At 42.4% G+C, this 17,331-nt stretch overlaps 1 protein-coding gene across 1 annotated transcript; it reads right to left on the reverse strand.

The window, feature by feature from the left end:
* Positions 1-118: 118 nt before the first annotated feature.
* On the reverse strand, positions 119-16,840 carry rars1 (arginyl-tRNA synthetase 1). The gene is made up of 15 exons (XM_079565965.1): positions 16,680-16,840; positions 15,519-15,653; positions 14,277-14,468; positions 14,025-14,133; positions 13,814-13,914; positions 13,518-13,639; positions 13,318-13,438; positions 12,908-13,037; positions 10,885-10,989; positions 9,461-9,639; positions 6,678-6,787; positions 6,169-6,274; positions 3,726-3,898; positions 2,650-2,897; positions 119-346 (listed from the first exon to the last, which is right to left on the reverse strand). Exons 1-15 carry the CDS (start codon positions 16,722-16,724, stop codon positions 237-239), a joined length of 1,986 nt encoding a protein of 661 aa, XP_079422091.1. The 5' UTR covers positions 16,725-16,840; the 3' UTR covers positions 119-236.
* Between the last annotated feature and the right edge of the window lie 491 nt (positions 16,841-17,331).

Here is a 17,331-nt window from a genome sequence, read left to right on the forward strand (position 1 = left end):
ATTTACAATTACAGATCAGACACGAACGCCATCGCCTCACAGCTAATATCGCAATCTACAGATCTACAAACTTACCTTCAATGAAATGAAACAGCAATCCCAATTTGTTTTCTTTAATTCTTTAATAAAAATATCTGAGCAAGAAGTGGAATTTGTTTTTTATGAAGAAAATGAAAAGTTGCAGTTCACTCTGGTCTCCGTTTGTTAAGGTGGATATTTGGGCAGAAGCGGTCTCGTCACATCCTGGATACGGGGTTGAGGCCGAGGATGTCGAAGCCTTTGGCCATGACGGAAGCTGTGGCCTCGCACAGCAGCATCCGCCACATGTTCACTTTCACCACCTCACCTGGGAAAAGAAAAAGAGACCACTCAGGAGTCTGACCTACAACCTACGAACCGAGAGGCAGGAGACAGTAACCGCCGCCCCATTTAGAAAAGTGTTTTGTCATAATCAGAGAGACATATCAAACAGAGCATTTTGATAAGTCCCAGGTCCTCTTATTGGTGCAGAGGAGTTGCCCTTATGAAACACGGCCAAATCAGCGCTTTGAAAATGCTCTCCCCTCTCATAGATGCTTTCCCTGTGTCTGATCTGTTCATCCTCACGACCCGCCCTGTGAGGACACAATGTCAGACCATCGCGGCTTTGTGCCTCCTCCCTCTCCAGTCTCTTATTACAGGCATGCTATAAATATGCCCTCTGTACTTCTCTGAAGCACAAGGGAAAGACATTATCAAAGCATGCTTATTCAGAAACCCGAGCGGTTGCTGCTGCTAACCCGCTATAACAGGCTTTTGCAAAAGCAAAACTAAAGACTAGATTTCCTCCGCTCTCATCTTCATTCAGCTCACACGGCGACGTGAACGTGCGAGACCGTGTGCGCTCCCACGTGCAGGCCAGAGCGATCCTGACCCACTGGACACAAGCTGTGTGTGACAACTTAGAGAAAATGGGCCATTGTCATTTAGGCACAGTCAAATTTAACCATCTTGTAAACACATACCACACTTGGGAAACTTAATCCTTAATTTGCTATTATACATTTTGGTTTATATTGGATTTTATATCCCTTAAAATAAATGTATTATCAAAATGTTATTTGGAAATAAACTAGTTGTAAATGTAAAAATGTAAAACACCAAAAACATATATTGTTACTAAGTACAGATAAGAGTACTGTCAAATAACAACTAAAAGGTCAGAACCAACTTTTTTCTGCTGATATATCGGAGTCAGCTCTGCTGAAAGTGCACAATGATTCGAAGCAGCCAGTGAGACTGATAACGACTGCGGCGCTTGACACCGTGGACGACGCAGTTCTCCTCTCTCAGCTCAGGTTCTACCTGACTGACTGGAGCTTTGCTTTGATGGTTGATTACTATTCCTCCTCCTCCTCCGCCCCACTGTCATCTGGGGTGCCACAGGGTTCCATCCTTGGCCCGGTCCTGTTCTCACTTTACATGCTGCTCGGGTCCATCATTGCCAAACATTATTTATCATTCCACCTTTCTGCTGACAATGTCCAGGTCTATTTACAGGTGCTCCCTAACACTATCTCTGCTCTTGACTCCCTCCATAGCTGCCTTTCGAACATTAAACAATGGCCGGCCCAGAATTTTGTCCACCTGAATGAAACAAAATCTGAGATGTCCCTCAGATTCAGTGCAGAGTTGTGGGTCCAGTCCGCAATGCAGTCAGGAACCTGGGAGTTGTCTTTCACCGAGAACTGAATTTCAAACAACAAATAAATGCTGTTGTCAAAGCCAGCGTTATCCAGCTGCGCCTTTTGACAAAGGTGAAGCCCTTTCTCTCACGCCAAGACCTCAAGAAGGCGACTTACGCGTTTATCAGTTCACGGTTGAACCACTCTCTACTCTGGCCTCCCACAGTCATCACTCAGTTACAGTTAGTGCAGAATGCAGCAGCCCGTCTCCTCACGGGTTCATCCAGATACAGCCACATCCTGCACTGGATCCCGGTCTGTTTTTGGATTGCTTTTGAAATTGTATTGTTGGTTTTGTGGTTGCCAAGTCTAAACTGTGGGAACACTCAGACTAATGACTCATCTCTTCAAACACTTAGAACTCACCGATTTATCTCTAGGATAAAATCATTTGTGTTTTTATATTGTTATATATTTTTGTGTAGCACTTTGGTCTTCCTGGTGTTGTTATAAGGGGTTTATAAATAAACTTTGCTTGATTGATCTGATGATTTTAGAGTATTATCTGCTGTTCCCACTTATTTTTTTGGTCATTTTAGTGTAAACAAGTATATAATGCACTTACATAGGCTAAAGCCGTCTACAACCACGTGTGTACTGCCCCCTCATGGCTAAAAAGTACATGGAATTTTCATTTTGTAAAAGTAGAACACGTAATCTGATCATGGAATCCCTCCCCGAACACAGCCAGCGAAGGAGGAAGTGGAGTGTAGGTTTTCTGTATTACATCCACAAAGCATGAGGAGCGTGTGTCACTTAGTGGCAATCTCTGTGGAGAGGTCAGCTACTCGGCCGCGCAGCGTGAGAATTTTTGGTTTATTTGACTCTGTTCGCAACGGTTTCCCGTGGCACTGACGACCGAGACGCCCGACATCAGCTGTAAATGTGGGCATAGTTTGTTTTTTTTTAAAAGAGGGTGCCGTACCGGTCTGGCGGTCCTTCTCCACGCAGTAGCAGCAGTCGTAGAACTCTGTGAAGGTGGTGGCGAGCTCGTACAGGTAGTCGCAGAGCGTGTGCATCAGCAGGTCGTCCGTGATCTTGGTGAGGATCTCGGGGAAGCGCAGGATGCACTTGCCCAGTTTCCACTCCTTCTCGTGGTCCAGCTGCACCTCCGTGTTCTGCGCCGCCTGCCGCAGCGCCGCCTCGTCGATGTTCGCCAGACGAGCGATCGATCTGGACACAAAACAACACAGGAAAGGGTGAAGATTTTTTTGTTTTGGTTACTTCACAAAGCACTGGTGATCAAAAGACTTGCATGTGATTCTTTAATAATCATATGTTTTGTATTTTCTCATGTTATGTTCAATACATGGATTATCCATATTATAAGGTCACTGGTTCCCAGGCTACACCCCGCCTGTAACCTTGTATAACTGTGGATGTTAAGATAGAGATGTCCGAGTTTGAGCGGTGTGAAATCCTCCAAACTTTTGACTGCTTCCGCTCCCTCCTTGGGCACTGATACGAGGGGGACATTGAATCTTTCCTGAAAATCGATGAGATCTGGGCTCGGAGCCACCTCAGTCCGCTGAGATCCACCCGCCCCCCAGACCCTAATCCTGGACCAGATCTGGAAACTGATACCAGGAGGGACCGGGCAAGTCTATCTAACTTTAGAGTCCACAAACTGGCCGTCACCGAGGACTTAACTTTATGGTTTCATGATTTACCAACGATAACAGAAGTTAAGAGAGGGACCGTCTCAGGCCAAGTTTAAGAGGGCTCCTTCCTAAAAGTTGTGATACGTGTTTAGAAACTCCTCCATGAGAAGAAAAGTTTTAGTATGCTTCCAAACAGTAACATCTAATTTGTCAAAATCTGTATATTTGAATATTAAAGGGTTTGCATCATGCTATTTCAAGACCTTTAAGATCTAATGCACTACTTGGAATGCTTCAGGCTGTTATAGCTGAGGTCCTCGTCTATTTAAGCATAGGACCATGTTATTTGTGGATTAAGCAACTCAAAACTAAATGAATGAAGCGGCTCCTGAACGTTTACCTGATCCGTGTGAAGGCGTAGAGCAGGTAGGCCGCGGTGTTGCCCCGGTCGTCCAGCATCTTGTCGAAGGAGAAGACGTAGTCGTTGATTCTGTTGTGGGACAGATCGGCGTACTTGATACACCCGAACGCCACGGCCCTCTGCGCTTTCACCAGCTCCTCAGGGGACAACACCTGGGACGCAACAACAAAACACAAACTCCCAACGTCCGCCTCGTCTGTTCAGCAAAGGTACATTTTAGAAAAGACTTTGCATGTGAACAAATCCGCTTCACAACTTCTTACCCTCGATTTTGCCTCTAAACTTTTCTACCTTTTGGATTTTGCCAGAACCGTATTTGCGGGAAAACTTGTAATTACTGTGGGCCGTGCTTCCCCTCGCAGCTCCCTCTGCAGCGCAGCGAGATGAATCTAATCCAGATAATAAAGCTCATTTACAGAGAGGGCTCGGATTAAGCAGAGCCGTGAAGAGGAGGGGTCGCGCAGAAAGCGGCGTGGAGATTACGGACTGGGATTAAGTACTGTACCGATAAAGACAAAAGATAAGAATAATGTGTAACTGTTAAAGTGTTTACGGCTTTTACTGGGTTCAAAAGAATGGGATATTTTCGAAAAGGCTCAAGGAAATGAGGCAAAAGGTAAGGCGGCCCCAGAGACGGTGCATTTCCTTTATAAAAAGTTTGACAAACAGGAAGAAAAAGTGGCAAAATGTGTACTCAAAGTAAAGTAAGTGAGTTGAGAAGTGAAAGGTGCACTGGGCGGACTGCCACAGAAAACATTGCACCGATTTAGACAGATTTTTTGCATTCGCCCATCCAAAAGCCTCTATATCTACATTTACTAAACTCATATACAAGTGCAGCTTTAAAATGTAGATCGATAACGGCAAAAGAAAGCTTCTCATAGGGCTGATTTATTCAGGACATTCATGTTTAGGAGGTTCTTTTGAGGGAGCTTAAAACCAAAATCTCTTATGACTCAGAAATTCTGCAACATAAAATATAGAAGAAGAAACTTGAGACCGATTTTCACCACAATGTTTCTGAGCTCCGTTGAGGCCGAGGAAGTTGTGAGTAGGAGTGTGACAATATATAGATTTTCTGATTTATCGCGATGTTTTGCGGGACGATGCGATACTTATTTCGACATCGATACTTTTGATGACATCATGCATATTGATGAGCGACGTCGTGCATATTAGTGAGGCAGCAGCGCTCGACTGTTTTCACAGACAATAGAAGCCAATAATGATTAAGAATTCAGTCAGGACAGCAGGGGGCAGCACTGCAGTTGTAAGCACTTGGACGTGCAAACACTATCACACAAATAATTTACTTTTATGGACAGCTTTATACAAGATTAATTTGGGGTTGACTTATTCCTTTTTAAATAGGACTGTGGTTTCTTGTTTATTTAAATGTAAATGAAGTCACTGACAGATCTATGGACCCATTTTCAGTGTGTAAGTCAGGGATCATTAAAAGTAGCATGTTTTTTTTTAATCGTGATGTATCGCAGGTTATTTTTGTGCAATATATCGGAGTATCGTTCTCACCCCTAGTTGTGAGAGGGCTCATTTTAGGGGTCTGACTTTTTGCAAATGCAAAAACAAAGTTTCTATCACTTTCGGTTCTGGAGAAATCGGTCCATCGGCCCAATATACAGTATGTATATTGGGCTTCTCTGTCTTCTCTGACACTGTGCAGTCAAAGTAAAATCACATGTGCTCATCTGTCCTGTGAAGACTTGTCCTTACCGTAAGCAAGTTTTCCCCTCTTTTTTTTTTATTGTTGTCACTGAAGAAAGGTAGAGAGGTACAGTGACACTTAAAATGTGTTTTTAATCATATCCTTCATGTAAAGTAGCAAGAGCCTGCAGGCCTGTAACTGGAAATGACCGTGTGGATTGTGGAGCTACTGTTACCTTGATTCTAAAGTTATCCACAGAGTCAATTGTTTTTAGGATTTCTGGAAGGTTTTCTCTGCTGATGGAACCATCTCGTTCCACATAGACACACAAAAACATAGAAATCCCATAAATACCTTTAGCTATCAGAGCCTTTTCCAACAAATGCACACATTTTCTAAGCCGTCGAATCCCGTACCTGATTTAAATTGTATGCTCTCCCCATTCACATGCACAGGGAAGACAAGCGCAATACTAATGTATGGGGAGGTACATTTTATCCTTTTAATGGCATTTATATCATTTCTGTGGTTTCTTTACCATTAGCATATAAGGTGATGCTTATGGGACCATTGGATGTGTATCCGACCCCACAAAAAGCTTAAGTTAGCTCAGAGGACACTTTTATATACTAATTTGTATCGAAAGTAGTGCTGTCCAGAATATCACGTTATTAATTCATTCATTCATTAATATCGGTCGGGCCCTAGTTAGGATCCTTTTTATTTGTATGAGAAAAACAATGAATAAACACAGACCTTGTCCCTCTCTTTGTCCTTGAGTTTGTCCATAGACCTCTTCAGACCTTCCTCCAGCAGGTCCATCAGACGCACCGTGTCTCCAGATCGAGTCTTAAACTTCTTCCTGAGAAAACGGAACAAACGGAGTGAGAAACAGGAGGCGCCTGGACTGCGACGTAGAAATGAAACGTGTAAAATCCATTCACAGGAAGGAATGACCTCAAACTAAGCAGCAGAGCAAAGAATGGAACAGAACAGAGGTGCAGCAAACTGACTCCAAACTGCGGAAGCATTTGGCCTCTGCGCTTTGTCTTAAAGCCATTTCATTTGGCATAATATTTATTCACTGAGGCATTAACCGTCTGCGAGTTCGGTTTGGAAGCAATATTTCTGTCAAATCTACCCCGGCAACAGAGACATCAAGATGTTTAATGTCCTCTTCTATTTGACTTTGGCCCAGTTTCTGTTTTGATTTTCCTTTTAGTCTTGCTTTTGGTCAAATATCGCAGATTTTTCGCCTCACGTACTTGTCCTCTCCCAGCACCACTCCGAAGCCGGCGTGCTCCACTCGGGTCACTTTGGGGTCGTACCAGCCGATCATCTGAGCTGCGGCGAACACCACCTGGAAGTGAGAGCCCTGGGGACACACACACAAAAGGTACTTCAGCCGAGTCACCCTCGAGTCCGGGGCACAAAGGACTGAAAACACATGAGTCAAATCATTTCCGGTGACCCCTGAGGTGAGCTCTATATAAAGAGCTGGGACAAACTCGTAATACTTGTTTTCTTCTTCAAATATGCAGAGATCAAAACCCCTGGAAACTTAAAAAATGTGCAGTCTATGTCATAATAAGTAGTCTAATGATAATCTACTCCATTAGAAAAGGCTTAGTCCGTTTGAGCCCCTGACCAATGCCATCTGCTCCAAATGAGCTGGACACCCCTGGCTTAAAATCTTGTAAAAGCGTGTTTTCAGTGCTACAGTAAATGAAGCCATATTCACACATGTGCCCAAAGCAGGACATTCGCCTGGGAATGGAAGAACTGCAAGAAAAGCATGACATTATCCTGACATCGTGAATTTGGCTTGAGGCAAGTCCAAGTCTGAGTCGTGCTTTTAAAGAGCAAAACAACTTTTATCATTATTAGTCATTTGCACTCGTCCTGTAACCACTAGAAGAAAAAAAAACATCCTCTAAGAACTGGAGGGAGGTTTGGGAGTGGAGTTTCAATTCCAATTTCTTTCTGGTCACAAAGTCAGAGTAGAGCACATAACTGTTCCAGCCATGAGCCCATTCATCAGTCCACCCAGAGTCGCTCTGATCTCATCATCATCATCATCTTTAGATCATTCCTGACCCAATCTAAACATCTCAGTTTCTGTGTTTTGATCAATAGTGGTTGTGTTTACACTTTTCCTACATTGGCGATGTCTCTAAGCACTGACCACATTGTACTTCTGGACACTTCAGGTTAGTTACAGCTGCTGAAAATGGCAGCACTGGTAGATAATGGGTTCCTGATGGCTTTATGCTTGATTTTTGTTACTTTACTGCATCTCTCTGACCAGCTATATACGATTTGAGGCTTTTTCAGACTCCTTTTCCTTCCCATTTTGTTGAGGGAACATGGCTGCATAATAATTCTGCACACTTTATTCAGAGTGTGGACCTGCTTTGACAGCACTTTCTCTCATTACAAACATCGCCATCACCTGGGACGCTTCAATCCAACAGCCTTTTAAGTTTCAACCTACGATTTAAAAAATACAGCCCTTTAAGGCAAAGTAACTTATTTGCCTTAATAAATCCTTACCGTAGTTCCTCTGGGGATAATACAAGTGTTAATGGGATGATTGGGGGGTCTTTCATCTACCCCTGGTATCTCTGTCCAGAAAACCACAATTGCAACTTTTGTGCCACTGGGTCAGAGGCCCCAATACACACTAATGGCGCCACTTACAGCATTTACAGCCAAGTTTGAGTGAAACAAATTATCTCCATTATGTAATTGGATGTACAATATCCCTCTCTCCTTTTGTCTTTTCTGTTAGTGCAGTATTTACTCTCACGGACAATTCATGAGCAAAAACTAGGGATGCACGATAATATCAGCCGCCGATAATTAACGGCATTTATCGGCATTTTGGCGCCATCCCCAATAAAGCTGATAAAACAAAATTTGGCCGATAATTAGGCCCGATAATTATAAACTCAAATTACATTGAATTTGCGGCTCCCGCTCGCTGCCTTTCTCTTGGCGGCGGCGCCCGCACGTCCTGCAGCCCAGAGCTGCTGCAGACTCAGGACAGCACGTTTACAGCAGCAGATATATGCTCTCCACGGCCAACTTCTGCACGGTTTTAGCTGAAAAACACGACGAGTATTCCAGCAAAACAGCTGTGCAGGCGCTCTCCGTGAAGGAAGAGTTTTCCGACTTTTTACGTCGAAGTCACTTCAACATTAGCACCGCGACAACATGAGAAAAAGACGAGGAAATGTGAACCTCAGACCCGCTAACGTAAGTTACTGGAACACAGCGGGGCCTGAACACCCATGTATTATCTTCGTATTTCTGATCAAATAAACACGACTGAACGAGAGAAGTTTTACATTGATGAAATGAGCCGCTGCTCGTGTTTTTTTTACCACACGCGGCACAAATGCATAAATGAGCCCAATGCAGGAGAGAGTCTTGTTTTTGTGCTGTAGTATTGTATTATTAGTCAAACTTGAATCTGTCACAGATTTGGCATCACTTCTCTCTCATGTCAGAGACGCCTCAAGACTCAGTGAAATACTATAATACTGTCTATATTCCAGTGTTGTATCTAAGAATTCATTAGTATATTAGTATATAAAAATACTAGGAAGGAAGTAGTAGTAGTAATATTATCATTATTCTTTTTTTTAATAAGATGTGACACAGATGAACAAAGACAGACCTGCTCAGATGATGGAACTGTAAAAAAACATATCTTTAGAAAAAGGTGGAGACTCAATCCCAAAGTAAAACTCATTATTTGATTTATATTTATACACTTGTATATTTGCTTGGTAGAGTTAATACATTTTGGGCAGAACTGTGAACAGTTACATTGAGTTCTTGTCACAAAATAAATTATTGGTGTTATTATCGGTTATCGGTATCGGGACATGCGGAATTATCGGTTATCGGTTCAAAGTGGCATCATCGTGCATCACTAGTAAAAACCGTAACATGCTATGACACCTGCAGTGGCGCTTGTGGCCTCTAGGGGCATGAGTTACTTAGTACTGCTTTAAGTCCCATGAGTCTGGGATATGTTCACCTGTCCGCTGTCGGTGACGTAGATGATGATGTCGGCCTTCTCGTCGAACAGCCTGTTCTTGATCGCGGCCAGGTCCGACGTGTCGTAGGTGTAGCCCCCGTCCGACTTGACCACAGTGAGCGGTAAGGACTGCCCCGTAGCGAACACGATCTTACGGCCCTCGTCCATCTCCACAAAACCTGAACGCACACAGGAAACCGTTACGACAGGGCGTCTTCTCTAGTTCAGCTTTACCCAAATCTACAATGTTACAAAACTGATCTAGAAGGATCTTTTTCCTCGCATTGTTGCCGCCTTGTTGTCACGTCTTTTGTCACTTTTCTGTTACTCTTTTGAGGCTTTTTTTTTTTGCATTTGTTGCCATTTTGACACTTTTTCAAGATTTTAAATTTGAATAGAATCAAACTGTAGAAAAAAGTGCTCCGTTAAGAGGTTAATTGTGGAATTCACTCTGTCATTTCTTCTTCTGCTGCTGAAGGGCTCTGATCTGGACTTCCTGGATTTTATTGTGCCATTACTGAAAATTCCAAGTAACAGATTACTGTGTAGGCAAACAAATGATTACTTTGGTATCTATATTCTAAACATTTTATATACAATTTAAACCAGATTATCGCCACAAATGACTGTCAGGATAATATTAGACAGTCAAATGAAGGGCATTCAGTCCAGAGGGTTGTAGCTTCACTCGTTCTTCAATCTAAAGTATAAGATTTTAAAATGCACAAAAGAGAATGTCGTTTCCTCCACCTGTCCTCTGCCTGGAGCGCATTGGCTACAACAGAAAAAGAACATTTGATAATGCAATGCTGCCCCCATGTGGCGAAACTCAACCCCTACAAGCAACACTCAGCACATTTCTCTCTGCTGCTCATCAGGGCTGCAGATAAAACATCTACTCAGGCAGGAGAAGCTTTACCTTAAACTGTTTTATTTGTACATTAATTTTCCTGTGATTTTCATGTTTAAATATTTGACTATTAGAATATTAAATTACAGCACATACAAAAACAGAACCAAAAAGTAATGTGTGCTGTTCACTGCAGACACTCAAAGATTTGACTTCCTACTGAGGTAAGTATTTATAAAAACAATTACAGACTTTGTGATTAGGCAATTGCAACCACTCAAACTCCAAACAATGAGCTGTTACATTAACTAATAATCCCCGTCAGCCGAACACGAGCGGCTCTATGATCAAAATCCTTTCTGGGCCCAGTGGGATTTTCTGCTGCAGTATCAAGCAGTGGCCTCTGAGCGGACAGTACTCCCTATCCGGTTTAGAGATCCTTTTGTTACTGCTACAGGAGGCTGCGCCCGTTAATTGAGCAATTGAATGAATCACGCTAAAAATTCTGCTGCTTATGCCACGTTTGCTCCATTGCTTTGTGAGATTTTCAGATCTGGTTTAGCGCGCTTCGTACCTCTCTCCTCGAACTCCTTGACCACCTTCGTCATCATGTCCTGGTAGTAGCTCTCTCCCCTCTCGATCAGCTTAATGTCCAGGCAGTCGTACACTCTCTGGAACTCTGGACACAGAGGGATCACACTTTACTTTGCAAAACATGTAGCGGACTTTATCGACGTCAACATAGCCCTACGCATTTGTATTTCTTTTTCAGAACAGCCACATTATGCACGTCACATTTAAATCGGGCTATACAGATGCAATGTTTTGAGTAGAGGTCCACATACATGTGTATTTAAATACCGGCTATTGGCCGATTAAAGTCTGATATCTCTGGAACAGAGGCTTAGTTTTTGGCATTGGAAAGAGCTTAGTCAGAGCCTTAAAATGAGTCCTCCCACAACTTCCTAGGCCTCAGGTGAGAAACATTGAGGTGATATCTGTCACAAATGTGTACACCTCTGTTAAAGCAGTACTAAGTAACTCTTCCCTCTAGAGGCCATAAGCGCAACTGCAGGAGTAGTAGCAAGTTACGATTTTTTAACTTATTAATTGTCCTGGAGAGTAAATACTACGCTGACAGGAAAGGCGAAGGGAGAGAGGGTTACTGTGCATCCATATATACAATGGAAATATTTTTTTTTCACTCAAACTTGGCTGTAAATACTGTTTAAAGTGACGTTAGCCCACAGTTAGCTTTGCCCGTTAGCCTGTTAGCTTTTTCTTCGTGATTCCATTAGTGTGTATTGGTGCTCTGGTCCGATGGCAGTCAAGTTGCAAACATGGTTTTCTGGCCAGAGACACCAGGGGGGGATGAAAGACCCTCCAATCATCCCATAAACACTTGTATTACCCCCACAGGTACTACGGAAAGGATTTATTAAGGTAAACACGTTACTTAGTACTGCTTTAATATTCATATACTTTATGTTGCAGACTTTTGCATATAACTTTGTAACCATAAGAGAAGGGGACTTACCACTTTTTTGTTTTGGAATCTACCAATTGGAAACGAGCTCCCTCTGAAGTACTGACTAAATCAGCCCGATGCCCCGACTAAAGCTTTGTTTGCTTCCTTCAGGGCATAGGTTTTTAATGCCTATATACAATACGAATCGTGAGAGTGAGACTGATTTCCATCTTTCTTATGGTCAAACGTCTTAGACTTGGTTTCTTTAGCGCAGGCACAACCTGTTTGTATCTGGAGTACTTACAAGCTTAGTATTTAAACATGTGTGTGATGTTTATTTTATTATTTGTATAATGTGGTGTTTAGAAATGTTTGACTAGTTTTTCTCAGAATTGCAAGACAATTTCACCTACGGACAAAAATAAAGCAACCTAATCTAGCACATTTTAGAGTTTAGAACACGTGATTTAATGTGGCCCCTTGTAGAGCATGAATTCCCGAGCATGTAAAAAAAAAAAAAAAAAGTCTCTTGCCCATTCGTGTCCAGCAGAGGGCACTGACATAATAAGAGATCAGGATATAAACAGCATATTATAGCCATGTGGTAAATGGTCAGTCTGCCCCAGGGCGGCTGAGGCTACAATAGTAATTTCCTGCCATCGAGTATGGAGTAAATGAATATTGACTCTGACACAGGCTGAAGCGCAATAAGTATAAGCTGTTTATATTTATGAGGCCACAGTCCTTTACAACATATGTGGCCCGCGACCCACCGTGGGGGCTGGATTTCGGCCCTCGACCCAAACGAGTTCCACACCCCTGGTTTAGAAGCATCATACACAGGATTACAGACGAGACATTTTTAAAAATCGGCCAAAGATATCGGGCACAACAGACATGAGGAGTTGTTGTCATTTAGTTACTTACTGTCTGAGGGCCTGTTTCAAAGTAAAAATATATAAAAATCCTTAAGACTTCTTCGGTGCATACAGTGATTCATAATTTTGTGGATAATTTCACAATAATGTCAGAGTCTGGGTCACTTTGTATAAAGAGCATAACCAAAGCACAAATGAGAATCTCTCTAACCCCTCCCTAAGCATCACCTGAAGAGGGGCGGGTAGCGTACCTTTCCTGGACACGTCGCAGATCATGTTCCAGGCTTTGATGAAGTCGGCCTCTTTGCTCTGGAGCCGGACCACGCACTGATACGCCCTCTTCTTGAAGTCCTCCTCATTGTCGAAGCGCTTCTTAGACTCCTGCGGCCGGGACGGTCAGAGTCAGTCAACGGAATTCAGAGGGGGAGATGCACGAGAAGTGAAACCAAAACAAAACAAAACACAAAACAGCAATATCCGATAACAGTCTTGAATTTAACACATTATTGCGATATCAAACTCAAAGCAAAACCTCAGCCCCTTGAGGTTCAGTTATCGCAGCAGATAAAACTACTGAGTCTGTAATAGGATTTTGATGATAAAATCGTGGCTCTAATCCAAGAGCTTATACTATATAACGATATAAAAAGAGAAAGGCGACCTTGTAGAAAGCCTGCAGGTCACTGATGGGAGGAGAAACCGTCAGATAATTGGGGAACTTGTCCTGGAGGTGAGCGATCAGCATCCCGAACTGAGTGCCCCAGTCCCCCACGTGGTTCAACCTGAAGAGGGAGAAGTGAAATCCTGATGATCACACAAAGAGTCAAGAGTAGCCAGGGTCCGAGTGGAGCGAGGCCTGACCGGAGCACGTCGTATCCCAGGAACTCGAACAGCCGGCACATGCTGTCCCCGATGATGGTGGAGCGCAGGTGACCCACGTGCATCTCTTTGGCGATGTTCGGGGACGAGAAATCCACCACCACCTGAAGACAAAGAGCATGAAGCACCGTACTGTAGTCATTAATCATTCACTACTCGGAGATAAGCTCCTATTGAAGCCATCCGACCACCAGCACTCACAAAGACATACTCTCTCTCGTTCATTCTGGCCTATTGTACATGTTGTAAGTGGTAGGGGAAGGGGTAGCTTCACGTACCCTCTTCTTTTTGGCCAGCGGTGGAGGCTGGACTCCGTTCACCAACAGGTTACTGAGCAGCTGAGACACAAACGCTCGCTTCAGGTGCACGTTTATGAAACCTGAAACACATGTGGTACGTCTGTTATGTCTCAGAAGCACTTTTACCAACAAAGACATTTGAGGAAAAGAGAATCAAGGCGTTTATGAGCAGAAGAAGAAGAGCATAAACCTGGTCCGGCGATCTCTGTTTTCTCGACGAGCTCGTTCTCTGGAAGGTTCTTGATGATTTTCTCAGCGATTTCTCTGGGACTCACTTTGGCGCCTTTAGCCTTCAGCATCTGGAAAACGTTCAAACGACATGTTAACATTTAGGGGATAATAAAGTCATAGCTACACAAAGATTGATTCTTATTTGCATTTGTCATTTTTGTGGATTCAGTCAATGAGCTTTAACGGACCACTGGGAGCACAGCGTCTGTACCTGAGACATGGACATGGCGCTGTTGCACTGGTAATCTGCAAACTTGGCCTGCTGACTGGGAGTGACGGCCAGAGGAGGGTTCTCGAGCTCCGGGTACGAGGCGGCGATGGCGCCCCCGAACAGCTGCTGGAGCCGCTGGTTTATGTTCAGCATGGCTTTGGAGTCCTGGACTGGAAGGTCCTCCTGAAGGGACTGGACAAGAAACAACAACACATGAAATCATCCGACGCATTCAACTCCTTCTTTACCCTGTAAAAACTCTGAGAAAGTACAGCTCAATGTTTGAAGAGCTGTTCATGTTATTCATGAAGCAGATATTAGTGCTAATTTGAGATCATGAATTATATAAGCGTTAGCGTGGGCTGGTACAATTATACATCACATATTTTTAGATTAATACATTAGATGAAGTGGCATAAAGAAACATCTAAAAAAAACATTTATCAGAGTGAAAGGACTGCTTTAAAAGGATCATTCTCTGAATTTTACAAAATTCCCTATGAATTTTGTAAAATGATCACATTAAAGTACAAAATTCATAGGGAAAACTTCCATTGAAGAAAGAATGCCCCAAGTATCATCAGTTGTTACATCTGCCTGAAGTGATTACAGGTGATTCGGACCATCAGCCACTGCTGCTTACAGGTCGCCCCAGCAGCATCGGAGGGGACAATAAAGTATACCTTAACCTTACTCTGATGAGTCAAAGGTACACAATATCTGTTGATTTAAATAATAATATTATTGTCAAGAATTCATTGCCTATTTTTTCTATGCCTTTACTTCACAGTACAAATTGTACAATGAGGCATGAAAACATATTTTCTAAGAAATTTAAGATTCACTTCACTGTGAACAAGTTAAACATTTGAGAAAGGACTGAATGAGCAGCTAAACTAATATTAATCAGACAATGTTCTGTACATAAGACCAACCATAGACGAGATGTTTTTTTATTATATTAAGACTGATCATTATTCAGGGTTCATTTGGTTGATGATGGTGATGTGGAAATGTCAACATTTCCACATCACCATCATGTGATCACTCTGAACTTCTCACTTCCTGCAGTTTTCTTCAAACTGTCAGGTATTAAAAACACTGGCTTGATAATAAATCCTAAAATATAGAGATGAATCATAGTACAGATTGCGATTCAGTTGAAACTAAATGAATTACTCGGTTCTACAGTCCAGTAAAGGAGAATCTCACAGGAGCAGGAGATGATCCCATCGTACTCACTCTCTTGAGGATGTTGAGCCGGTATTTCAGTTTGGTGTTTTCGTCTCGCAGGTCGTCGAGTCGCGTCGTTGCTCCCAAATTCTGAGGGTTTTTTAGGCTCTCAATCTCAGCCGACAAACTCTTTATCTGCTTTTCCTAAAGACAAAAACTAAATTTTACATTCAACAACACAGCTTCACAACTAAGTCACTGACTTGTCTTTCCAATAGAGGATAGAAAGAGGTTCCTGTTTTGTTGAAAGGGTGGGACTTTGAACAGTAAATTATTACTCAGACTGAAACTAAAAGAAAATTGTTGATGTGATGCAAGACCGACCGGAAATGTAATCAGAGGGTCATGTCCTCAACATTACTCAAATATAACTCCAATCCAAAAAGTTCAAAGATGTGCATTATAGGACATTTTTGTCAATTTATTATCCCACATTAACAGGGCTTTTGCTTATTTATGCTCAGCCGTATTTGACACATAGCTTCTTCTTACAATTTCCAGCAGAAAAGAAACATAACTTGATGTGGTTATAAATGAGTAATTAACTTTTGTTGGGAAAGGTCTCTCTCAAAAACGGCGCATCTCAAATAATTTTTAAGATTTTTGATTTGTAATGAATGGGAGGAAGGTCCCAGATGTTGGACTGACGCAATCTTACGCTGATGTATTACTTAATTATATTTTAAAAAGCTGAAACAGAGTACCTGAAATGAGTGGACAATGGACTTTATACAGTTAAAGCAAGTTAACTGTGACACAAATTTTGACAATATTTTTAGTGGTTTATTTGTTGCCTTCTCTCTGACTTCAACAACACTCTTGTCTTGCCTTTATTATCATTTTGGAGGCAAATGGTTTCGTGTTTTTGTCTTAGCGTATATATGAGTTCTGACATACATACAGTAAAGGGGGAGGAATAGTTTAACCCAATATCCGTCGACACAAACTACACTTTGGGGGGAAATTACAGCAAAAACGGGATTTTATTACAAACCGAATTTAAGCACAATATCTAGTGAAAGTACTTTTGATCCATGTTCAAAGATAAAACGTCACAATCCCTCTTAATGTTAAGATGTGTGGCTAATTGTGTGATTTCTGCCATGACGTTCGCGCTGTCACTAGCCACGCCGGCTGCTTGCTAGCTCCCCGGACACAGCGGGCCGTTACCTGCTCCTCCAGCCGGCTGTGGTACTCGGTCAGTGGGTCACCCATGGCTCTGGGGGTCGGGGACAGTCTCTGGAGGTCTGGGACAGTTTGTAGATGAGGTGAGAGCACAAACGCGTGGCTGATGAAACAAACTCCTCCGGCGAAAGGAGGAAGAGCTTCGTGTAACTTTTGGTGCACTTCCGGGTTCACTACGTCATCAAGACGCCATTTGTAGTTTTTTTAATAGGTTATTCAAAGTTTATTTTTTAGTAAAAATGTATTAATATTTAAACAGTTTCTTCACCAAATATATTAATATCTAAATTATTTAATTTGTTTATCATATTAATAGATTTAGCAAAGAAAGCATTGCTAAATGTATTAGCCGTTTACTTTTCATTCTAAATATTGTGACATTTTGTAGATTTCGGGAATGTGACGTCATATCGCCACGCCTTATGGGATTAGCAGCAATTGTAAACCAATGGAGATTTTAGAAGTTAAAATACTGGAGTTATTGTTCACTTTAAAACACTTGGACACCATAGTGAGTTAGATGTATTTACCAGCAGTAACTCAGCAGCTACTGGAGCTGTTCCACGGCTATTTTCTCCACTTTATAAACTGTTTTTAGCTAATGTTAGTCAATGGAAATGTATGCTAACAGCTGCAC

The sequence above is a fragment of the Gobius niger genome (assembly GCF_951799975.1).
Source record: "Gobius niger genome assembly, chromosome: 11".
NCBI lineage: Eukaryota > Metazoa > Chordata > Actinopteri > Gobiiformes > Gobiidae > Gobius > Gobius niger.